Consider the following 24,968-nt stretch of genomic DNA (forward strand, 5'->3'; position numbering starts at 1 on the left):
CCACTTCTATATAGGGTGTGTGTGTCCGTGGTGTTTTTCGACATGACACCTGGGTGTTAACTGGAACAACTTGTCACCTCACTACAGCCCTGAAAACAAAGGCTCCGGGACAGATGTTAAACCTTTACCAAGAAAGTAGGGCGGCTCGTTTTCATTCGGTCCCCGACGTGTCGTCACGCAGGTGTGAAGCGGCTCGCTGCGCCGCCTTTGGCCTCATTACTGTCCGGCTCCTCAATAGAGGTCGTGATGTGACAGGGGCACGCGGAGCAGGGGGGGGGGGGGCTCGTGCACATACACGTAGAAACCCATTCACGGGCTAATATCGTCAAGCCCGACAAATATAACTCGGATAAGACAAGGAAACAGATACTCGTGCCTTCAAAATAAAAGCACACACGCGCATTACTAACAGGCTTGACTTCACCTATTAAACTCAATAGGGTTCTACCCACTGTGACCGCCTTAACATACAATAATACACATACGTTATCGTCATTATTGCGTGAGGCAATTCAGCAAAGTAGCAATTCATCCGTAATTGTTTCAAAACAATGTCCACCGCCATATAAATTAAGAGTCTTCTTTTGAAATATCCCCCAGAAGTCTTTAGGCCACACTGTGGCTGACTTCATATTGTCTCTCTCTCTCTCCCTCTCTCTCTCTCTCTCCTCAGTGTGAACTCAACAGGGTAATTTGAGCAAACGGGGGGGGGGGGGGGCGGCGCGGGGAGGGGAATAAGAACCTCATAGACAGCCGGAGAGGTGTGGGAACAGGATGGAACAGGGGCAAGGAGAGACGCGCACACACGTGGAGGAAGAACCGGAGCGACGCTTTTATTAAAGGGTTGGGGGACATTTTTTAAATTTATTTAAAATAACCCGAAATCATAACGAGAGCAGTCGGTTTGTCTCTTTGTGTGGAGGATCAACAATGCTCAGGTGACTGGAAAAAAAAGAAGTGCTCTTTGTTTAAGTACAATAAAAAGTGGAGGGGGGAGAAAGAAGGCTCATGGAGAACCCCTGGAGCCGGAGGAAGGGGACGCAGGCGGCGCGGTGGAAGCTGCTGAGGAACTCGCTGCTGCTGTGTTTACTCTCCGGTGAGTTTTACAACAAGTTTACAATTCCACCTTTTTTTTTTTTTTTTTTTTCAAGCAGCCACATGTTTTCATGTCGCTTGCCGACTTCTCATCATATATGTTGTATAAATGACCGTGACTCCTCCAGATGTGCTTCCGGGGTGTTGGGGAAGTCAAGAAAACACCTTTACGTTTTTTTTGGGGGGGGGGGGGGGGGGGGGGGGGGGGGTGGGGGGGGGGGGGGAGAACCACTTTATCTGCGTTTTCCTCCAAATGAAGCATTAAACATGAACACTTTTAATCCGAGCCTAATCTGTGGTACAGTTATGGAGGGGGTGGGGGGGACCAGTGTGTGTGTGTGTGTGTGTGTTCGAAAAAGGCTGGGGGTGGAAGGACAAAGTACAATTGTCTCCAAGCTGTGGAGAGACAGGAGCCCGGACCCCCGAGGACCACCCATACAGAGCCTGAGGTCTGCTGGGGGGGGGGGGGGGGGGGGGGTGGGGGACACACCTCCTGTGGGCATTTACATGGAAATATCACAGCTCTTTTGCAGGGGTGTAGTGTTGAATGAAGAAAAAGGAGGGTCCAGTGAGGCCTCCCAAATAAAGGAAACATCCAGTCAAACTTGCATTGATCAGAAACAAAGATATGTTCTGTATGTTTTTAAAATTGCAAACAAAAAACATAACACACTTCACAACACACAGTGCAGGTTGTTTGTGTTTGTGATAAAAAGCCCCCCCCCCCTGCATTAATTAAAAGGCAGGACTTCCTCTACCACTTTGTGAAGTCTGGAAATGTGCATATATGCCTCCAGGCGCACATCATTCAGTGTGAGTGACTGCTGAGATGAAGCAGATCTTCAGCAAAGGCACACACACACACACACACACACACACAAACATGTGCGCAACAGAGCTTGTTTTCTTTGCAGTGTCCTTCATTTTGAAGTGCATGATCTGGGCTGCAAAAAAAAAAAACCAACTCAAAGAAAAAAATGCCACGTCTGCTCGCAGCATGAACAAGCATGTCGTATGTCAAATTCATCGTGCAGAAATGATAAACGATACCTCTTAGAATAGATCATCTCAATTCGAGCCCCCGTCGGTCACATATACACGACTGACCTGCCACTCAAGAGGTAATTTGTGGCTGGACCACTGTGGCTCATGAGAACAGGGGGCACTTTGTGCACGGCTTTCACTCTTCCCGTCTCTGATCGCAGTTTCAGATCCTCCATCTACTTCCCAACAGATCTGTTATTGTGAAAATGGGGCATGTTATGAAGTGTGTGTGTGTGGGCGGGGCTCAGATATCCGGACGCATTATTTTTAGGGGTCAAAATCCAAACCTGCTGGATCTTCCCATATGGCAACTCTCTGCCTGGCAGACTTCAAGGTTATAGTCCTCCATATGGGGTATAAACATACCTGTGTGTGTGTGTGTGTGTGTGTGTGCTGTAGATGTGTGGACTGCCCCTTTTAAAACTCAGTGAAAGTCATCTTATTCTATCGATCTTGCAAAACAAATCTCCTGGAATCAATTTCTTATCGCTGTTAGAGACCGCAACGAACCAATCCCCCTCGTGGATGCTCAAGATGTCCTCCTGACGACGAAAAAACGAACTGTGCCGCTTTTTCAACCATATACTTCATCAAATCCCCCCCCCCCCCCCCCCCCCTCCCAAAAACAAAAGAGCTAATTACCATACTGATGTTCTTCTGGCCGTGTCCTCGACCCGCCCTGTGAGATTCAGCCAGTTTTTGCGGCCTGCAGCGTTTGATACACGCCTCGCAGTCGGCCTGCAAATGGGAAAATTAAGTCACGCATGTCAACTCTTACCTGAGTGAAACGTTGCCTCACCTGTCCCCTTATTCAAATCTCCCACATGCATTTGGGTTCCTGACCCCACGGGGGCGGCTGGTTTTATTGGGACAAATGCTTTCTCCAGTTCTCTGAGCGCATAATAAACCGCTCTTTGAAGGTATAAATATAGGCTGAGGTTGTGTGCTGCTGAGGTTAGTTCGTGAAAGGTTTCATTATAGTTAATTTGTCATCGAGGGGAAGTTTGAAAAAAAAAGCCCAGATGAAGACGAGAGCTTCTTTTTATCATAAGTGGACGCATACGACTTCTGGACAACCTGAAACATACCAGTGCCAAGGTTTCTTCTTCTTCTTGGAACCGTGTTCACATCTTTTATTTTTCTTTATTAGTGATTATTTCACTGAAGAGCATAACGTCTTTCAGGCCCTTTATCCGTGCAAATGACTCAATTCTCTGTTTGTTCCGGGGGTTTTTTCATTCTGGGAATTGACTGTGTTATCCGATTCCACAAAATGTGACACTTTGCATTAGTGGCTTCTCAAAATGTGTGTGTGTGCGCGTGTGTGTGTGTGTGTTGCAGGTGGCAGTGAAGCCCAGTGTGAAGGCTGCATGGAGTACTGCTGCGATGGATCGCCGCCTTTCTGCTGCTCCTACTACGCCTACGTGGGGGACGTCCTCTCGTGAGTTAACGTACACACACACACACACACACACACACACACACACACACACACACTGACGCGTCTGCACACGCACGCCTAAAGGTTTTGGCTCGAGTGAGACATAAAGACTCGGTCACAAACCAGCTGTTTTTAAACATGCCTGAAGACTCTTCAGAGGATCTCACCTTTGACCTCTGATTCAGCACAGCTGCTTCGGCACTTAAACCTCATCTCAAGATTTCTCTTTCAAGATGAAGATTTGTAAAATAGTATATTTGTATGAATATTCTCGGTCAGAGTTGCTGCTCATGAAAAACAGCCAGGGCTGATTCTGACATGCTGACTAACAGACCTGCTAATGACGACTGTTTTATCTACTCTATTGTGCCAATTCAGACTCTTCTGCAGTGAACACACACACACACACGCACACACTCACTAATGCTCACACACATCAAACAGTTGAGTTACATCAGATGCTGCAGTCCATCTTAGAAGTATTGGTCGCATGTCTGTTTTGTCCTCTCACACTCGGGTGGCTCACAGTTTGTGTGTGTGTGTGTGTGTGTGTGTGCGTGTGTGTGTGTGTTCCAGGGGCACGGCCATCTCCGGCATCGTGTTCGGCGTGGTGTTCCTGATGGGGGCAGTGGCGGCCCTGTTCCTGTGCGTGTGCATGTGCATGAAGAACGGACGGGGAGCGCGGGTCGGCGTGTTCAGCACCTCCTACATCAACACCGTGACCCAGGGCTACCCAGGTCGGTCTACGGACACACACACACACACACACACACACACACACACACACACACAAGGATATAGACAACTCTTGGAAGCTCTTTAAAGTTTGAGTAAATCACAGAACTTTACAGGATGTACACTAGCCAAGATGTTTTCAAAAATAAAAATCGTCCTTAATAATGAATTTGTACTTTTTTTAAACAATAATTTATTTATTCCAACAAAGAATAAACTCTTTTGAAAGGATGAAAAAGTAGTGCAAACTTTTAAACATGCACTTTTATAGAAAATACACCGGCCTAAAGAAGTTTTTACCACAAAACGTGTTCATTATTTTTCCATTAGGCATTAATAAATACGTTTACATTGAAAAAAAACTCTTTAGTTTCATATTTTCCATATAAAGTAGGACTAACTAAAAGTGGCACTAACTCACGCACACTTTTAAAGGATATACTCAATGTTTTTTCACAATAAAAGTCCACCACTGATATGTTATGCATGAATCCTTTATTAATGTTAGTAAATTAGTTCTAAACGTGATATGATTTTAAAACACTTTTAAAGGACGCACATTTTAAACCAATGTATTCAAATTGTATTGATATCCATAAAGGAATAGTTGCACCTTTTTAAAAAAAAAAAAAGAAAGAAAAACTACACAGATAGTGGCTCCATCTTATGTTTCCCTCCATGATGATGATGATGATGATGATGATGATTAAGTGGAGTGTTCCATTTCCCTTTGTGACGCCTCGTCTCCTGTCCTCGGGCGACCAGATATGAAAAGAAAACAGCAGAATGGAGAGAATAGAGAGGATAGAGGTGTACCGTGTTACGGGATCCAGCTCGGCCTCCAGCACAATCCCCGTCGAGCAACACAAAGAGGGCGCCGATTCTTTTTCAGAATATGAGGAGAAGAATAAAAAAAAATAAAAAAAGACTTCACACAGCTCCGTTCCAACCATTATTTATTTTGGACTCATACATGTGCCCAAATCTCCACTTTCACTTGGCACCCTGTTCCCCTTTCGGGGGTGAAAAGGGGGAGTAAACCGGTGACAATGACGCCGCGTTGTCCTCGCAGGTACATTCAGAGTCTGTCCTCTGTGTCACTCTCCAGCCCCAGGAATAAGCTGCCGTTGTTTGGGTCATCATTTATTCATCACGTCCCGGTGCCCCCTGTGTATCGCCTTGATGCTGCGCCGGACCGGCGCTCTGTGGGTCTGACCCGCCGCTCTGATCGTGTTTCATAAACACACAAAGATGTGCAATATGAACGGCTGCCTGGAGCGTCAGTGGTGTGAATTATTTTTGGATCTTGATGATCAGCATGCGAGGCGTTGATTATTGCTTCATCACAACACACGGTGTTCATTGATTATTGCTTCATCGCTTTTTTTTAAAGGTATATTACATTTGTTATAACGGTGCTGTTTTCTCCTCTTGCAGCGTCTCAACAGTTTTATAGAAAGGGGGGAATGAAAGCTCCTTTTTAAGATGTTAGTCTGTAGGTTATTATTAATAATAAGGTCTTGACTAACATCCATTCATCTATTCTTTCATCTCTGGTGCTTTGATGCTTCTGTGAATAATGTAAGTTCGCCTGGTGAGACTGATGCATTGTGTTCAACCTCCTCCAGAGGGTGCAGTTTTTCGGTTTGACCACTAGAGGGTGCAACTGTCCCATTAAACCCCTTGTAAAATGAGGGCCTTGGGCCTGCTGAACTTTTATTTCTTCCCCTTTTCTCGACCTCAGGTCCTCCACCTCCATACACCTACGACTACGAGATGTACCCTCCGTCGCTGCACCCCCCGCCCTACACCCCAACTCAGCCCTGCCCGGCCAACTCCTCGCCTCCTCCCCCGTACCCGGGCTGCACCCGCAAGTGAATCCCTGCAGCCCCGGATTGTCTAGCGACCAGCTCAAAGCAAACTGTCATGACTGTACATCTCTGACCTCTAACGGTTGTGTGTGTGTGTGGGGGTGGGGGGGGTGAAAGACAATTTCAGGGGGGCCCAGTGCAATATTGCTCAGCGAGGCAGAATTCCCAGCTGCGTGCCTGCAAGGTGTGTAAATGTCCCTGCACTCCTGCTGGAGTCTGGACCAAATGATGGGTAAATGAATAATACGTTCCACACTAGCTAGCCTGCAGCTGGTACTGATAACCAATACTCTTATCCGGCCCCGGCTGTGCACATCAAAGGCACCACGCCGCTTCGTTGGAGGTGAAGACCACTTTTGTCCGCATGGAGGCGGGACTACGCGTCACCGGAGGACAAAAGTCTCTCCAGCGTGGACTCTGGCTTTTTTTTTTTTTTTTATGGACTTGATTTATGTCAGTGACTGAGGTGGAAGTTAATGATTTAAGTGGTTCCAAACCCCTTCAGGTCTGGGCCTGTCATGTGGGGGACACAAAGAGGTGGACGTAATGCCTTTGAACTGACTTTGAAAGGATCGCTGAGGTTGTTACAATCTGTGGTTGTGTTTTTGTTGTTGTATTGCCTTACTTGAAACAATGTGAGGAGGGAAACTGAAGATTGGGGGTCAAATCACGTGCGTTTGAAAATGAGTATTTTTACATTTTTTTATTTGTTTTGCCATTGCCCGATTTTTTTTTAATTGTTGTGTTTTTAAAATTTTTAATTTCACCTGTAGGCTAACTTAAGGTTTGTGATTAAAAGTGAACCAACCCCACTGTTTTATGACACGTGACTGTGAATGATGGACAGGATTTAACTGTAAAAATGTGTCCGGTTAGATTTGTTTAATGTTTCAGTAGCTGTGTTGTAAATTAAAGATGTGATTGAAATGTGTGACTTTTTTATTTATTTTTTAAAGTAATGACGTCTACGGTCTCCATTTCTTCATATGAATTATCAATAATGCGCGCATGTGTGCACGTGTGTTGCCCCTCAGAGAGAGCGAGAGAGAGAGGGGTACAAAACTGGAATGTATGCGCGTGAGTCTGATAAGAGTTCCAGAGCCTACTTAAGAGATACAGCAAATAAATAAATAAAATGCACACGTGCCACAGAAAGATAACGCGTGTGTGAGTGAGAGACGGCGTATGCGCATACCGTGTGCGCACGCGCGTGTGTGTGTGTGTTAATCCCACTCCGCTGTGGTCAGGTGATCCGTTGCTGAGCAGCTGTGCAGCCTCGGTATCGCTCACAATCACACAACGGGAGTCACCGGCGCCGAACGCACCAGTTTCTCACCCCCCGACGTGGAAAAAGCTTCACACCGTCCGGCGAAACGCTGCCTTTCGGAGCGTCGTGTCAGCGAAACGACATGGGGGACCGAGTAGCTCTCCTGCTGCTGGCTGTAGCGGCTTCGGCTCTGGCTGCCGAGGTAAGAAAAAACGGGGGTTGTTTTTCTCCTTCTTCTGTGTGCGTGATTTGGAAGTATTTTTCCACCATATTGTCGCTGTCAGCGGCGTCAAGCTAGATGGAGTTAGCCGCAGCCAAGACCGGAAGCTGTGCGGCCCTACCTCCCCAGAGCGAGACTTTAGACTGGATTATCACATTAAATAACCCAGTAATGTGAGGATGATTTGTTGTCGTTCTACAACACAGACGTGCTCAACAATATGCAGCTTGTTTTACATTAAATAAGAAAATAAAAGCGCAAGCATAGACTGTAACAAGCCAGTCCTTTTTTTAAAGTCAGTATTGTGTCTTTGTGTGAAGACTTCATTTTCCTGCTAACACACATTAGTCACCATCAGCGGAATGAAACAAATAGTGTTACCTTGGCTTCTTTATTTTACACATTTAGTGTGGCCTATTGTATAAAAAAAATTAAAAAAGACGGGTTTGTTTTATGTTGAAGGGTTCATCCGGAAGTGTTGCGCAAAAGCGTTTCTAACTTGACACCGATTGGTAATTCTTGGGTATTTTCTAAACCGCTCACTACGTGGAACAACACCCCGAACGCGTTGAGATAGTTTATTAGTATTTTTCGCGTTTATTTAATACCCGTAATGAACATCCTTAATAGTAGGAGACACCGACACAATAACGCGTATTTATTAGAAATAGGCTTCCCCTTGTTCCGATGCTCCGGACTGCCTTCTTCTTCAGGCAAAGTCTCCTTTTAAGCCCGTTGTAACTGATTTATAGAGCCGACGTAACGGTGACGGGGATGCCCGACACGCTGGATGCACGGCTTCCTTTGTTTGACACATAGAAGCGAATTGCTTTTAAACATGTTACGAACAAGTAGTCCGTATATGTAAACACATTATGTGTGCCCCCCTCCCTCCCTCCCAACCCCCCTTTTAGTAACACTGCGCAAATGTCTCTAAATGCTCATAACGCGATAGTTTACTGGTGGTTCGGGCTAATTGGGTGTCATCGAAACTCATTACAGGAAATAAATGAAACGCGTATTGTCTCGTTTTTCCACGTCCCAGAGGCACTTCTTTTCTTCTTTTTTTTGGGAGTGGGCGTGTTTTGGGAATAAACAAATAAGTCAATAAGACGTCTCGTTCGCTTCACAATATAGAAAGTTGAGGCCACGATTCTGGCTTTTTTTTTTTAAGAAAAAAAAAAAAAGCACACTCGTGAAGATGACAGCATCCTCAGGGATAATACAAAAAAATAAATAAAAAAAACATTATGAACGCTCTCCGTCATATTTCAGTCAGACGGGAGAGAGGATAGGGAAGTAAGATGGCGGCGGTGCACTGCAGCATTTATCGAGGTTGTCGGGGAACTGGGAAGCCAAGAGGAGTCATTGTTGCCTCTCGTGCTTCCTCCTCCTCCTCATACCCAGCGTACAGTTTGGTGTGATAATAGTCCCTATCATGCACGAGTTATTATTTATTAATGTCTATAGCGGTTTCACCCAAAATCACTGTTCATCCGTATTTTGTGTGTGTTAATGCCAAGAATGTCTCTTTGTGAATATGCTTTATTTTTTAATTTAAAAAAAAAAAAAACCGTCAGTTACTTCTTACTATCTTGTAGTTATGTCACTGAAATTAAAGAAGAAAAGCCCCCCCCACCCACCCACCCACAAACACAACCACACACCCCCACATCCACACACACACACACACCCACACACATACGCACACACACACACACACCTTGTTATATATCTGGGAGAAATGACCCGTTCCTGTAACCTAAAAATCCGCGGTATCTCCGGCGGTTACGCAATTATAGCACGGGCGCACAACAAATGACTTGTAATAGATCGATAGTGCCAAACAATGGCTATTATACTCCATCCGGGCCCCCTCTGTTTTTGCTGTCTCGGCCATTTCTGCCCATTTCTCCTCCAGATGAATCAGGCGCAATGTGGCAGCGGGCCTTCATTGTGTCCCTGCCCGTGTAGCCCGTAATCAGTGGACTCTGAATGAATAGTTTGGGCCGTTCATCAAGCAGACCGGTGGCTTTGCCTCGTAATCCGTCGCCTTGCTTGCCCCCGAGGACTATTTACATGACACATTTCAAAGGCAGAAGTGATGAAATGAGACCCAACAAGTCGTTTCATATTTCAGGAAACAATACGAGTGAGATTAAATCAGACATGATGATGGGCCGCTCTTTTTTTTATCTTGTTGGGGCTTGTTTATAGCCTTCCGTGGCCGCGACACACACAGACACACACAGACACACACAGACACACACAGCTCGCAGGAAGCTGCTTTCTTCCTGACGGGCCGGCGGTTTGGAGCGTGGGAGTTGGATGCCAGCCTTTTGTGTGTCTGTGAATCCTTGGGAAATGGCTCTTGGACGGGTGCAGGCAGTCTGTTTGTGTGCACACTGCAGTCTTTCAGCCCGGGGGCGGACCAGCCCTCGCTCCCCTTATTAGCGGCTTTAATGCCATTATGCCTGTTGGCACTGCCAGTGTTTCTCTCTGGCACCTTCTCTGCTGCTCACGCTGCAGTTTCGATTCTTTTGGAGGAGGAACTCCACCTGACGCCGACGTATCTCCTCTCGCTTTCCAGAGTCTTATTGTGCTTTTTCTATGGCGCACGCGCCTCGCCTTCTACCTCAGATTGTCATTTACATTTAGCAGAGAAAGAGTTTCCACTTTGTGCTTAACTCTGAGTATATTTGTACATTGATAAACCTGTCAATCAAAGTGTAACTTGTCTTGACATCCTTGACATAGGCTAATGTCGCTGAATAATTCAGTTCTTCAGTATCTGGATCTGATTGTTGACTGCTGATTCTGACAGACTGACACCAACAACCTGATGCTCGCGGTGGCTTTTGTTATGCCGTTGAACTCAATGGAATGTTCTGGACATATTCATAATATGGTATCCAGAGCTGAAGTAATGGAACAGGAAATCAACGGCACCTTTTGGTTAATTGATGAATGGTTGAGGTTACGTTCTCAAATGTGAATATTGAAATATCTTTGGATGTTCAGTATGTTGGTGGGACAAAACAAGGCATTTCATGTCACAAAAAGCAATTCCGATTATTGAATATTCATTTCCGTCAATGAGTGAGATGAAGTGTGCACAATTGCCAAACTTGCAGTTTTTTTTCCTGATTTTCTAAAACGAGGTTATTGTCCCGCTTGTTTCTCAAGGGTAAATTGAAAACCCTTGGACAAAATGAGCAATTCAAACACGTCCCTGTTGCTCCCAGAACTGATGATAAATCTTTTAACCAGGAACAAATGGATCAATAATGGGAAAATAATCAGTAGCTGCAGCCATAGAAGGGACCGGTCACTGTGGTTCTACCAGTGTGTCATACTCCATGTGCCGGTCTTTCCTCATCGCAGTAAACAGTGGATATTGTGGAACGACTGGATGTCCTCTTATTTAATGAGATGTGAAAGGAGTTTGTCTCCAGCGCTCCCTTGTTTTTGTCTCTTGTCATTTTCTCTTTTTTAGGCTATAAAAAATTCAAAAAAGGGCACATTGTCCATCTCGGTTGTGTCAACAACGGCGATGGCACCGCAGCGCTCCCAATTAATGTCCTCGCCTCCCCTCCGTCACCCCCCTCTGTCTGCACCGGAGAAAAGAATTCCTGACCTTTTTTTTGATGCCGTTGTTTTTCGGTTGTCATGGGGACGACGCCGACGATGCTCGTTGTCTTTCGCGGACGCATTTCTCTCCGGCGGCGGTGTGTGTGAATCAAGATGCTTTGCGCCTGTTAGACTTTGCTTCCTCCTCCGTGTTATACTTTTTTCTTATTTGTCTCTCTTTGTGTGTGTGTGTTATCCTCATACTCCCGAGGTGTGCTATCCTCATACTCCCGAGGTTTCTTTGTGCGTCCATAATGTGTTTTCCTGCTGAACGGTAAAGCACCCCCCCCCCCCCCCATTTCAAAGCATGATAGGAATCTGGGAGCGCTGCTTTCAGTGGTAACGGGCCAGTGCGCAGCTCAAAGGCCCGCTTTGTGTGCGCAGCAACATGGCCTCTGAACGAGATACACCGCGGATGAATGCCAGGAGGTGAGATCAGATCCAACGATTATCTGACAGCACAAGAAGCTTCTTCGGAGAACTTTTCCCGATTCACAGCGAGGGGCCTGGATGGAGGTGCGGCTTAAGCATTGCACTCCGCTTCATCTCGTCGGGCGTCGGGACAATCGTCCGGGAACACGGCGTCCGGGAACACGGCGTCCTCCCTCCCCCTGCCATTTGTCGCCATCGGGCGTATCAGCAGAGCACGCGCCACCAAGACGCTAATAATCAGCCAGAGGAACAAGGCGCTCCCAAACCTGCGCAATTACTAAGCGGCATCATTGCACGCGCACACGTGGCCTCCATTTTAAAGCATGTCCATGCCATTTCATGTCCAGGCACCGATGCCTGAGATACAACCTCGGCCGTCGCAATCTGACCAAGGCCAGTTAGAGTACCCGTTTTAATCTCGGGATTCCAGTCACACAAGACGCAACATCACCAGCGTGTGACAGATGAGCCTGGACATATATTTAAGTGCGTGCGCGTGTAGATTCGGGCCCGCGTGGCCCGGAGCGTGACGGTGCGTCACGTGTCCGTCGCCACCGACTTCATCGGCAGCGGCCGTTTGGACGGGCGGCTCGCGCTGGATCCCAGACTGGAGGTGTAATGAACCACCTCTAAGCCTTCACTTGCACTAGAGCGTTCCCAGCGGAGGCCCCTCCCCCGCCATTGTGCCGGGGACTTTGACGTTTACTTTGGCCGAAAGTTGCATTAACGCTGACATGAAGTGGCTTCACAGATTCAGTCAGCCCAGAGATAACTAGAGTGGCGGGCTGCACATTTGGTACCTCCTTCCCCCTCAAAAAACAAAAGCATCCAACAGGGTGGGTTAGGAAAAGAAAACAGTTGTGAAGTGGCTAAGAAGCATAGTAGTCACAATGTCTGACCACCTCTCTCCTCATGTTTCCTCCACCAAATTTAAATATATGTACAAATGACACTACATCCTGTCCCTTCTCTCACAAAATGTCTCAATTTGAAATAACGCTACTGCCCATAGAAATTATATTTAAGTGTCATACATCTGGACATTTTCATGTAGCCGTTTATTGTGACAAATCCAAATATCAGCTTTTTTCCGTTCAAACCGATACAAACCGTCTCTTCCACCCATATTAATATTTCCTGGAACCACAGTGGAGCCAGACTCTTCGTGGTCTGGTTCCTCCCCCCCCCCCCCCCCCCCCCCCCCCCCCCTCTCCTGCATGGTTTCCATCGCGTCTCTTTGCCGACTCATTATGCCAAAGAATCTTCTTGAGAAAGTTTCTTGAAAACGATGAAGTTCTTCTTCCTTTTTTTTTCTTTCTTCTTCCCTCACCACCAAAATGCCCACGGGGGTCCTTGTTTTCGAGGGTTATGTTCCTCCACTCACAGCAATGATCTCACCTCCTCGTCCGCTCACTTGTCTCTTCCCATGTCTCCACTCCCCGCGCTGGGTGTTCAGGGCTGCCATAGCAGCGGAGCCTCCCCCAGGTGCCTGGTACTTGCACTATAATTAGGCCACTGTGTGTTATTCCCGTCGTTCTTACCCATTCCTTCCTCGCTCCCTCCTCTTTTTTTTTTTACATTTTCCACCAGACCGATTTCCTCACTCTCGCAGTTTCGTCTTCTTCTTCTTCTTCTTTCCCAAAAATGCTGCGTCATCCACACAGTGGGCTACTGATGTGCCCTCGGCTTGAGAGTCACAGTTCAGAGGGTTTATGAAGCCGGCACAAGCCTTTTGAGTCGGGCGACACGCCATCAATCGTAGATGACAAGTCTTCTTGGAGTCCAAGTGTGAAATTGGAACACTTGCTTTAAATGCCAAGCTGTGTGAGTGTGTGTGTGTGTGTGTGTGTGTGTGTGTGTGTGTGTGTGCGTGCGTGCGCAAAAAAAGAAGACAGAGGTGAGATGGAGGTTTGCTTCAGAAAATGGACGGCCCTTATGGACTCTGCCCTGCTATTCCTGGACCCGTTTCCTGTTTGGCCTCCGTGAAAGAGGCGGACTTCCTGTGTTAGTTCAGTCGCCAGCGGCGCCGCAGAACTCGCCGTGTGAGTGCGTGCGGTAGGAAGCCATTGTTTAGAAAATCCCTCCTGTTGGGCTCTGTGAGAAAAAGAACGCTTAGATTTGGGATTTGCGAAATATAATTTTCTCTTCTTGTTAAGCTGGTATTAATCATAATTTCCATGTAAGGATTTGAGCATTTATTCGTTTGATTTTGACTTAAACTTCCGTTGTATTAAAGTATGAATTGGTAGCACTCTTCCGTTGGTGATTGGAAATGCCGACTGTGCTTACACAGTTTAACTGCCGGCCCTCTGCGGAGGAGGCGCTCGTAACCGCTGATGACGATTCCAGATATACACTCCCATCAGCACCCTGGGGCCCTGGTTCCCAGTGGCTCCCAGTCACGACACGGATAGGCACATATTCAGACCTAAATAAGCTGTTAACATGCTATTAGGCTTCTGGGTTGTTTTTCTCGTGAACAGAAATTGTTGCCATTATCCCCCATGATGCAAGCTGATGATACAAACAAGATGTACAGTCAATGTACAGCAACACTGAGGCTTAACAGCAGCTGCTTTTAACCCATTTTTGGCAACAGCTTTGTGTAATTTCTGGTCCCAGTCGCCACGGTTCATAGCGGGATCGCCGAGGGTGTCATCAGTTTGTCCGTGTGTGTGTGCATGTGTGTGTGTGTGTGTGTGTGTGCGCGTGTGTCCAGGCAATCAGTGCTCCATCTGTGTACTTTGGCGGCCCACTGCAGGGCGACTCCCAGTTGAATACCATTGCGGTCAGAGGCAGTTTAGCAGGTCGTTACTGAATGAGCCAGACATTAAGCTTTTCGGGACACTGAAGCACCTGCATGCAGTGATGCACACACACACACACACACGGACGCACATAGGCCAGCTTCCTCACGAAAGCACACCGACCTGCTGATGAAATTCCTACTCCCAGGTGACTTGGATAATGGTGTTGCCTCAGGTTGCCACAGCGATGACAGAGGGAGGTTATAACAGGCAGTTCCCCGGAGTTGAGAGCCGGCTCTGTATCCGTGGCAACTATAACTAAGGGCACCAAGAGTCCCTCCATCACGTCGACAGAAATTAAAAAGTTGGAACTATATTTTTCTTACACACTTCTAATCAGATCTGAAAGCGATTTGTCTGAGATGCTAATTCCCCCCCGAGACAGAAGCTTTAATCGCATTGAATACGAATGAAGACGATGCTTCACACCAACTTCCTCACAAACTCGATGAAAAGTTTTTTCGAGTCGGGGGGATGAGCTCCGAGTTAGAAAAGTACAAGACGGAAGCGTGCACACAGGCAGATTCTCTAAATGGAGGGAGGGGGGGGGGGGGGGGGGGGGGGATCTTTTCAGCCCAACGAGTCAGGAGCTCTATATTTCCCCCCAAACACTTCACCCGCCCTGAGACAGTCGATCAATCCCACTTCCCAGTTGTTGTTTTTTTTCCTTTTTATCAGAGCTTCTGTTTTAGCCCGCTGCGTTTATTTATTTATTTATTCATTCATTTATTTGATGGTGGTGATGATGATGATGATGATGATGATGATGATGACGACGAAGGCGCTCTGTCCCATTTTACATCTGCTCTGTAATTGAACTTTTTGTCTGACAGGGGGGGGGGGAGGGGGAAGGGAAGGGAGGGTCTGGCTGCCCTGTAATCAGTGACACGCACTTCCTACTAAATCTGCTTCCCAAACATCAGGCGCAGATCGCTTTACACACACACACACACACACACACACACACACACACACACACATGCACACACACACAGGGATAGCGTTGCAGTCTCACTTTAAGTCCAGTCAAAGACAAACTGAAGGTTTTAAGTAACAGCAGGGCCTGCTTGCCAAGATGATTACAGAGTGTGTGTGTGTGTGTGTGTGTGTGTGTGTATGTGTATGTGTGCGTGTGCGTGTGTGAAAGCATTGCACTTCTGTCACCTCGCCAGTCTTATCTAATTCGGCCGCCGCACATCCTCCCGAGCCAAGCAAAACAAATTCCCACTGCGTCTTGTGAGCAACCCGCAGACAGCCAGGCCTGTGCTCGGTTTCCACCGCGAAGGTTTGATTAATGACCCCCGAGCGAGGCAACATCGGGCTGTCGTGTCACATAACGCCGTTATCTCGCTCGTAAATGTTTAAAGGCTGCCGGCGATAACACAATAACGGCCTTATTTGCATTGTGCTGCTGCCACTCGCTTGGAGGAGAGGCTGCTCCGTCTCTCCCGTCTGTCTCTCGGAGCCATTTATAACCATGTCACCAGTTGACACTATCGTGTAGCTCAGTGTGTCCCAGCCCGGACAATGGAGCCTTGTCTTGTTAGCAACTAGCTTGGACTTAGCCAACGAGTGTGTCAGGAAGAGAGAGAGGGAGAGAGAGCTCCTGCAACACATCTCGCTCCCCGGGGAGTCCCCCCTGTGGGATAAGAGATGATCTAAGACACCCTCCCCCCTCCCCTCGCCACCCCCACCACCTTCACCCAATTCCCCATGGCAGGCCTGGACCACTCAGATAAGACTGTATAATTAATAGCACCGCAGGACCAGTGCCCACGGGGGGGGGGGGGGGGACTTCAAAGAGTGTGTGTGTGTGAGAGAGAGAGGGGATACAGGGTGTGTTTGTGTGTAGAATGCTGTGATGTAATATTTCTCTCTCTGACAACCTCACATTTACATTTAATGGGTAATCAACATCTCCCCTGCCTTTTTTTTCTTCTTTTTTTCTTTTCTTCTGCTCTTTAGTGCCGCCGATCACATCTGTGAGTAAGCGGTCTCATTCACACATATCGGCACATTTTACAGACTCTGTTACACGATGACTTTGAGATGGTTGTGCAGTTTACATAAAAGGGTGAAGACGAGTTGGTGCCTACACACCGGGGAGTGCTGCGCGGTTGCATTGATCCACGAGACGCGACTCTTTTTTTTCTGTGCTGAATATTTGACGTTTGTAGCTAATTTGTGTTTTTTTTTCTTTTTTTCTTTCTCCCAAAGTCAAAAATAGTCAATGGGGAGGTTCAAGAAGTTCATTATTTAGTTTCAGTCGTGATAACATTGTTCTGAGCTCTGGGGACTTAAGAGGTGGCTTAGAAAGAACAAATAGGGATTTTTCTTTTACATTCAAAGCTTCTATTAAGGTCTGTCGTCATATTTTATTGCATCCTCGCCCCCTTTTTTTGAATTGTGTTTAGTTATTGTGGTTATATAAATGTAATTTATGGTGATTGCTGCCGGACGTTAATGCTCCCTTTGTGTGCGGAAAGCTGGAGAGCGAACAGTTATTTATTTTTTTTAGGAATGCCAACAATTGTGGATTGAAGCAGAATATTTTTTGTAGATATGTATATATATATATATATATATATATATATTTTTGTAGATACAGATAGATAACACTGATACATTTCCTGCCGGTCCAGAACTCGAGTTCACTGCGTGACCTCCAAATCTAAATCCACTTCATTAACCCTTAAATCGAGTGCACCTGTGAAACACAAAAGAGCTCACAATAAAGTGTAATCCCTTCAAGGCCGAGCACATGACACGCAGCCCCCGCCCGCCCCCCCCCCCCCCCGATGATGGGGAAAGATCACGTTGCCTCATATCTCATGTCTCATGTTTTCCAGCTGGAAATGGGTCGCCTGTCTGAGATGGGAACTGTGATCTGAATCGGGGTGTAACAACGGCTCATGCGGACCCCCATCGTGCCCGTCGTAAACCTCCTTGGGGCAGCGGACCACTCCGTCAAATTGCAGTAGCAAATAATCGGACTTTAATCGCTTTAGTACTGCGAACTTGTATGTCATTGCATTACATTATTAGATTGTTGGTTTGGTCTGTTTTGCGTTTAAAAGAAAAAGAATAATTTGTTTTCCTTTTTTTATGAGCCTCCCTCTGGGGGGAGGGAAAGTAATTTAATTTCAACCTCGAATTATCATGAGGACATTGACTGCGTCGTGTCGTTTTAAAAACCATCATTGCATTGCCGAGCTTTAACAACTTGGACATGGGCTATTTGCAACCTAATTGCGTGCTCCCATATGGGTCAGCGGGCCCACTGGCTTAAAGTCTCTATTCGCTTTCCGTGGCTGACTTGATTTTGACCCATTTATTTGCAAGTGGCCCACCAAAACATGGGCATGGATCTATACCCGGCTTTCGATTCTCTTTTTTATTGGTGAATGTGTTCTGGCTTTGCCAGCTTCTTCCCGGCAGCACACTTCTTTTATTCTTTTTTTTTTTGTTGCTCTCATTTTTGTCGACCCGTGCGTTTCATCAACTCGTGTGATTAATAAGAGCGGCAAGAGGCCGGAGAACATTTTTGATGGATCAGGGCTTTATTTGCATCCCTTGTAATTTGTGTTTTTTTTGGGGGGGTGGGGGGGCAGCAGCAGCACGCCAAGCAATATGCAACGGAGGTTTTCTGCTGACGTTAATTGACTCGCGGTCAATCTGATGGAGCATCAGCCTCCTCTCCCCTGGCTTATTCCCCCTGTCGTTCCGGCGATGGCTATCATGCCAGATTGAGACCAAAGGGGGATATTTCTCCAGACCGGGCTGCCGTCCTAATCCTCAGTGCCCAGATTACGGCTCCTTCCCCTCCCCGCAGGAAGACCGGCTGGCAGACTGGCAGCAACGTGAACCAGAGCTGAGCTTCGGATAAAGACGGAGAGAGAGAGAGAGAGAGAGAGAGAAGGAGAAGAGGGAAGCCTGGTGTCTCCTTCTATACATTTTGTCTGCCGACGTGTCTCGCCATTTGTCAGTCCGACCCTTCTTTGAGTCCATCTGTCGCTCCTTCAGGGTACATTCTAGCGTCCCGGCATTGAGGGAGAGAGAAAAAAAAGCGAGCCTTTTCCCCCTCAGCGCTCTTATCTTCTCTCCCGTGGTGATTGCAGTGATTATTTCTGCACACGGTGTAATCAGTGCCGATTTTTGGAAATCGTTGACGCACTGAGCTTTAACTGACCGGCGGTGCACTCGTCCTTTTCTACAAAAAAAGAATACCTCTCTCTCTCTCCCTCTGACCAGAATTACCAATCTTTTTAAGCCTTCCGTGACTTTCCATCAGCCTCCCTCTCTGTCCCCGGCCCTGCATGCCCACATCCTGTCGGTTTCACAGAGCGCTTGACCTTCTGCTCGAGCCCGAAGGCTTATTGTCCGATTCAACTGTTCTCCAATCTCTCCCCGTCTCTGGCCATTGTGGTTATTGTTCTTCCTCTCACTTTCTCCTCCTGCTCCTGCCTCCGCCATCGGGCCGGGACTCTGATTTATAAGCTTGCAGCGAAGGCTTGGCTGATCCCCACCCCCATCCCCACCCGCTTCCCCCTCCTCCTCCTCCTACTCCAGAAGAAGAAGAAGACAGAGCGGTGGGGAGATAGCAATGGAGAGACTGAGAGGCAGGAAGGAGAAGCGTGAGCGATTGGCAAGGATAGGATTTGCCAGCCAAAAGAGGGTGACACAAAGAATTTGAATGTCAGCGAGAGCAGTTGGCTCAGATTTAACTACCTGTGCCTCGAGCAGAGAGGAAGTTGGTTTATCTCTTTCAATAAGCGACAGGGAGAGGCCAGAGGGTGAGCAGATAAGGTCAAAATGAAACCGGGCACCGGGGAAAGTGAATTAATTAAAAGATAGCACACACGCACACAACTTTTCTTCCCTCTTAAAAAAAAAATGAAAAAAGAAGAGATTATTTGAAAACTTTCCGCCCTTGGGTTTAACTGTTAATGAGCAGGACGGGATTTGATCTGCTCCCCGTTGGGCGCTCCTCACTCACAGATGGTAGTGTGGGAATCGAGTGGCGAAAAACCTCTAAATAACCCGACGAGGTGCAGATGGCCCGGTGTCAACACTGTGTAGAAGTTGCCGTGTGTTGGAGCTGAGGAGGGGCTCACTGACCTCCATGCTCGGCATGTTGGCCTGTGAGCTTTGCAGGTGCATGTACGACCCCGTGGGAGTGGGAGCTGATCTGTGATCTTTTAACCCTCATTGACTGCAGTGAATGGCTCCGCCTCCAAGGCGTACACAAGTATGTTATTGAGGGACCATTATACTATATACACCATATCAGCTCTTCAGAATACATGACAGCCATTAAACACAGCCTGGCAGCGGATGAATATCAATATCTCACGAGAACGTGACAAAATGTGAACCGAGCAGATTGATGAACGTTGCCACTAAACTCCAGAAATAAAGCGACTCTCAATATGAATTCACACCTTTTTTCTTTTTTTTTTGTGGCAACGCTCCTACAAGTAGAACATTTTGTTAACTGTCTTGATTGACAGAAAATGTTCTCTGTTTGTGTGTATATAATAAAATAATATAATTTATATTTTGCAGCTGTCACAACCCTTACAGTTTCACTTATGGAGGCTGTACAAAATATTAGGTGCGATCTAAAATGTTATAATAGGCATGAGAACGCTGCCTGGTCTTCTTCTGCCAAGTGGATGCATTCTGTCAATGTCTTTTAAATTCAATATAATGAAAGCTAGTAAAGTTTATTTTCCTCCAAAAACACCAGATACATGCCGGCTAAATCGATCCAAACATTTGAGCTGAATCGATGGCCCCCACCTCGCTGTCCTCATACTGAGAGAGTTCTCTGCCCCCGGCTGCTTGGAGACAATCAAGTCTGGAGGAGAAAATATGCTATCCGTCTCACAAAACAACATTTGTTTGCCTGCCAGGGCCTTCAGAACCATTAACAAGATTAGGGAGCACACAATGGCGACAGTCCCTCTCCGCCCTCCCTCTATCGACCCCCCCCCCCCCCCCCTCCTGTATTCCCTCCCATTTTGTTCTCGCTCATTTGCCAGTACAATGCAGACATTCAGTGGTTCGTCTGCACCTCCTCTCCTCAGGGAGCACAACACCTCCTCATGCAGGCAGACGGCAATAACACACACGCACACACACACACACACACACACACACACACACACACACACACACACACACACACACACACACACACACACACACAGGCACGCACACGCTCAAATCAACACAGAAATGAACACAAAACTGAACACATTCGTGCCAAAGGCGGCCTTCCTCTGTCAAGCACATGTTCGCTCACACACACACACACACACACACACACACGCACACAAACACACTCCCCTTGCCTCCAGCCAGCTTGCTCTCTGTGTTGCTGCCCTGACGGGGAGGAAAAACAACAACAACCAAATGAATCGACAGCGGGGTTATATAAACACTGTGCCGTCCCCGAGAAAAAGCCAGCATGGGCACAGAGATGTACACCGTTCCCATAAATGGTATTGCACAGGGTGGTTGAGAGTGTGTGTGTGTGTGTGTGTGTGCATGGACATCATAAACAACGGATTGATTTGCTCCAGGCCCGTTGTTTGAGGCAATTTATTCCTCCAAGGCTATTGATTTTCGACGTCCACCACCCTCTCTTTGCTCTGTCCGCACGTCATTTCTCAGTGAGATCTTTTGCACACTTGACGGACACCCAATGGCGAACACGAGCGGACGGCCCTGAACGTGACGCTAGCGCTGGTTAAGCGTTAAGATTATAGCCGACGATGTGAAATAGAATAGAGTTTGTTCCTACTCCCCTCTCGCTCTCTCTCCCTGCTCCTCACATCTTGAACCAGCTCACCTCATCTTAGTTTTCATCTTACATGCTAATCTCCCCCCCCCCCCTCCTATCTGAGTAATGAAATTTAATTGCATCCGTCTTTTTCAGCGCAAGTGCTCCAGAAGACACGAGTGGTACATGTCATTAAATCTCTCCCTCCCCACCCCTAGGTGCCTACCGATGTTTCTATGGGTCTGTTGGCAGAGCCCCAGGTGGCCATGTTTTGCGGCAAACTCAACATGCACATCAACGTGCAGAGCGGCAAGTGGGAGCCGGACCCCTCGGGCACCAAGAGCTGCATCGGCACCAAGGAGGGCATCCTGCAGTACTGCCAGGAGGTAAAGTGTTAAAACGGTTTATTTCCCCCGTGGAATTATTACACCATCATATTCATCCACCCTTTTTAAAGCTGATATGAATCTGTATCGTATGTATTATAGTATCGCGCCTAAAAGGGGGCGTGGAAAAGGTGAATGGCAGCTAGTATTGAACAAACATTTAATAGTGTGAAGGTAAAATTCCAGCTGCAGCGGGGATTAAAGAGGTAATTTCCTCCCCAGACAATTTGTAATAATTTTTAGTGCGTCACATGCCTGGAAAGCGTCTTTCATTTGGCCACGTGTGCTGATATATATATATGGAATACTTAAACTGTAATTACCCAGTGTTTATTTCGTTTTGAGTGCACAATGGGCCCCGATAATAAACCTTTTATAGTCATGGCATTTTAGTTGGATTGAGCAGGTGGCAGTGCAACAAGCAAGATTTGATTATCTTAATTTAGTTTTTCCAGCAGATTTACAATTAGATGTTTTGGTGCGTTTGGGCGAGTGAGACATCTTTCTTTTCAAACCGAGGTGGTACCAAAAACATGCACATGCACTTTCTGTCCTCTTTACAAACAGAACGCACACACCCAAAGCACAAACGGCTGAGGATATTCGAGCGGAGGAATTTGTTTTTGCCGGTTTGAGAGGAGATAAGAGCACAGAAGTCCATCATGAGTGGGTAACGGGGACTGCTGGCAGATTTGTTTTTATTCACCGAAATCCCCAATTTGGCAGGATGACACGACGCTGAAACGCGGCTCAGTGAACAAGCTGCTTAAGTCCATGTGACGTTACTTTAAAAGCTCTGGATGGCTTTTAATTAGGCAGCGAGAAGATAACCAAACCAAAACGCACAAATGCAACACAGTGAACCTCTGTAAACCTCCAACCACAAGACCACATGTCTTTGGGGAATATTCCAGCAATGTACTGTAGGCTATCGCTGCACGAATGTAAGAGATAAAGAAATGAAAAAAAGGGTGTTGACAGAAGTGATGCAAAATGAGATTTCTCAGAAAAGCATGCGAGATAGGATAAAAGGGAAGATGAGTCCTCCATTGTTACCACTGGAAACAAACAAATGCTCACCGCAGACGAAACCATACCCTCATTCTGCCGCGTCTCGTTTACGATGCATATAATGCTGTGTGTGTGTGTGTGTGTGTGTGTGTGTGTGTGTGTGTGGGTGTACCCAGAGCTCCAGATTACCAATGTGGTGGAGGCCAACCAGCCAATCAGCATCCAGAACTGGTGCAAGAAGGGACGCAAGCAGTGTCGCAGTCACATCCACATCGTGGTGCCCTACCGCTGCCTGGGTGAGTCCCCCGTGTGTGTTTCACTGATCCACAGCTTTCAGTGTTCAATTTGTTTTGGGAAAAACCAACGAGATCTCTATATTGCTCCTGGTTACTACAGGGCAAGAGTTACCATAGCAACCAAGGGGTCGGGAGTCAGCTATGCATTACGGGAGTCATCAGTGTTGGTTGAAATGTGTTTTCAGTCAATCAAGAGGGCCCAATGTGTATGAATTATAAATATGGATGTCTTTGTGCTGCAGTGGGAGAGTTTGTGAGCGACGCGCTGCTCGTTCCTGACAAGTGCAAGTTCCTGCACCAGGAGCGTATGGACCAGTGTGAGAGCCACCTGCACTGGCACACCGTGGCCAAGGAGGTGAGTGCACACCTTCACCAGCGCTACTGCAGCGGCGAGCAGGAACAGTTACTGATCTAATCTTTGCCCGTGTGTGTGTGTGTGTGTGTGTGTACTTGTGTAGTCCTGCGGAGACCGCACCATGAATCTCCACGACTACGGGATGCTGTTGCCGTGTGGCATCGACCGTTTCCGAGGAGTGGAGTTTGTGTGCTGTCCCGCTGAGGCGGAGCGCGACACTGACAGCGCCGAGCGGGACGCTGATGATTCTGATGTCTGGTGGGGTGGAGCGGAGACTGATTACTCTGACAACGGGTACACACACACACACACACACACACACACACACACACACACAGACAGATAAATGAGGCCAAGGCAGCAGCAGAGTAATACATCAGCGCTCAGATGATCAGAGATACGGACACTTTCATTTTAGACCTTTGCCACGAGGATATATTTCTCTCCTTGGAAGTAAACTGCAGGTTGGTTGTAATTTAAAGTCTTTGTTCTTCCCTCCTTCACATTCATCCTCTTCTCACCTTCCTTATGTCCTCATCCCTCTTCCTCTGTCACTTCTCCTTCCCCCATTTGCTCTTGCTCTCTCCATATGTCCCCTCACTCCATTTCCTTCATTTTTCTACCTTTCCTTCCCTACCCCCCTCTCTGCTTCCCTCCCAGTATGGTGCGGGAGCCAGAGCCAGCGGAGCAGCAAGAGGAAGCCAGACCATCTGTAGTAGAGGAGGATGAGGAAGAGGAGGAGGAGGAGGTGGTGGCTGAGGAAAATGACGAGGAAGAGGAGGAGGAAGAGGATGTGCTCGACAACGACCAGGATGGAGACGGAGAGGAGGATGAAGAGGTGGTGGAGGAAGAAGAGGAGGAGGAGGATGATGGAGACGACGACGATATCGTCGACACGCTCGACGACAACGATGACGCCGACGAGCCCACCACCAATGTTGCCATGACAACCACCACCACTACCACCACCACCGAGTCTGTGGAAGAGGTTGTCAGGGGTGAGGAGCATTTCTAGTCTAGTTCTGATGCTGATCTTCCGTTTATAAATAGACCTCATGTTATCTTTTCATAAGCAGGGTATCAGGACGTCATTGAAAAGCCTCGTAAAAGTTATTTTAAAGAGGCGGTCCACCCCAAATCAAACGTGCATATTTGTCCTCTTACCCGCAGTTGTATTCGCTATTTACTTCCTAATGCGCCGTGACACGGTTGGCGGGTGTGTAGTTCAGTAGAGAGAAACTAGTTCCGACATGAAACGGCTCACAACGAGGTCTGTGGATTATCTTGAATAACTGGGTCATGGTTTCTGAAAAGAAGACACTGCTGTTGAGTTTTTTTTATTTTGTATTTACCTTTTGGGGATTTGTCATCTAGTTCCTTTTTATATTTGAGAGAAAACAGACTTCTCTACATCCAACATCTCCAAAACGTGGCAACTAATGGACGAATAAGAGGAAAAACATGTATTTTTGATTTTGTGGACCAGATGACAGGTTTCTTTTCATGTAGATTAGTGTGGAACAAGCTTTTAGTCGTACAACATACAAAACATGCTTCTCTCTCTCTTCCCTAAACACAATTGAACTTCACG

The 24,968-nt window shown here is 47.1% G+C and overlaps 2 protein-coding genes across 2 annotated transcripts in view; both read left to right on the plus strand.

Annotated features, from left to right (window-relative positions):
* The first annotated feature begins 756 nt into the window (after positions 1-756).
* cyyr1 (cysteine/tyrosine-rich 1) lies at positions 757-6,262 on the plus strand. The gene is made up of 4 exons (XM_034553132.1): positions 757-1,096; positions 3,481-3,580; positions 4,157-4,317; positions 6,060-6,262. The coding sequence occupies exons 1-4, from the start codon at positions 1,009-1,011 to the stop codon at positions 6,191-6,193; spliced, it is 483 nt and encodes a 160-aa protein (XP_034409023.1). The 5' UTR covers positions 757-1,008; the 3' UTR covers positions 6,194-6,262.
* Positions 6,263-7,402: 1,140 nt separating this feature from the next.
* The window catches only part of appa (amyloid beta (A4) precursor protein a), a 29,650-nt gene continuing 12,084 nt past the window's right edge, over positions 7,403-24,968 (plus strand). Inside the window, exons 1-6 of the mRNA XM_034547763.1 lie at positions 7,403-7,655; positions 21,548-21,715; positions 22,893-23,022; positions 23,265-23,377; positions 23,481-23,671; positions 24,038-24,375. Coding sequence (XP_034403654.1) covers positions 7,596-7,655; positions 21,548-21,715; positions 22,893-23,022; positions 23,265-23,377; positions 23,481-23,671; positions 24,038-24,375 — 1,000 coding nt within the window. The 5' untranslated portion in view covers positions 7,403-7,595. The remainder of the gene's footprint in view (positions 7,656-21,547; positions 21,716-22,892; positions 23,023-23,264; positions 23,378-23,480; positions 23,672-24,037; positions 24,376-24,968) is intronic.

Source organism: Cyclopterus lumpus, chromosome 2, assembly GCF_009769545.1.
Source record: "Cyclopterus lumpus isolate fCycLum1 chromosome 2, fCycLum1.pri, whole genome shotgun sequence".
NCBI lineage: Eukaryota > Metazoa > Chordata > Actinopteri > Perciformes > Cyclopteridae > Cyclopterus > Cyclopterus lumpus.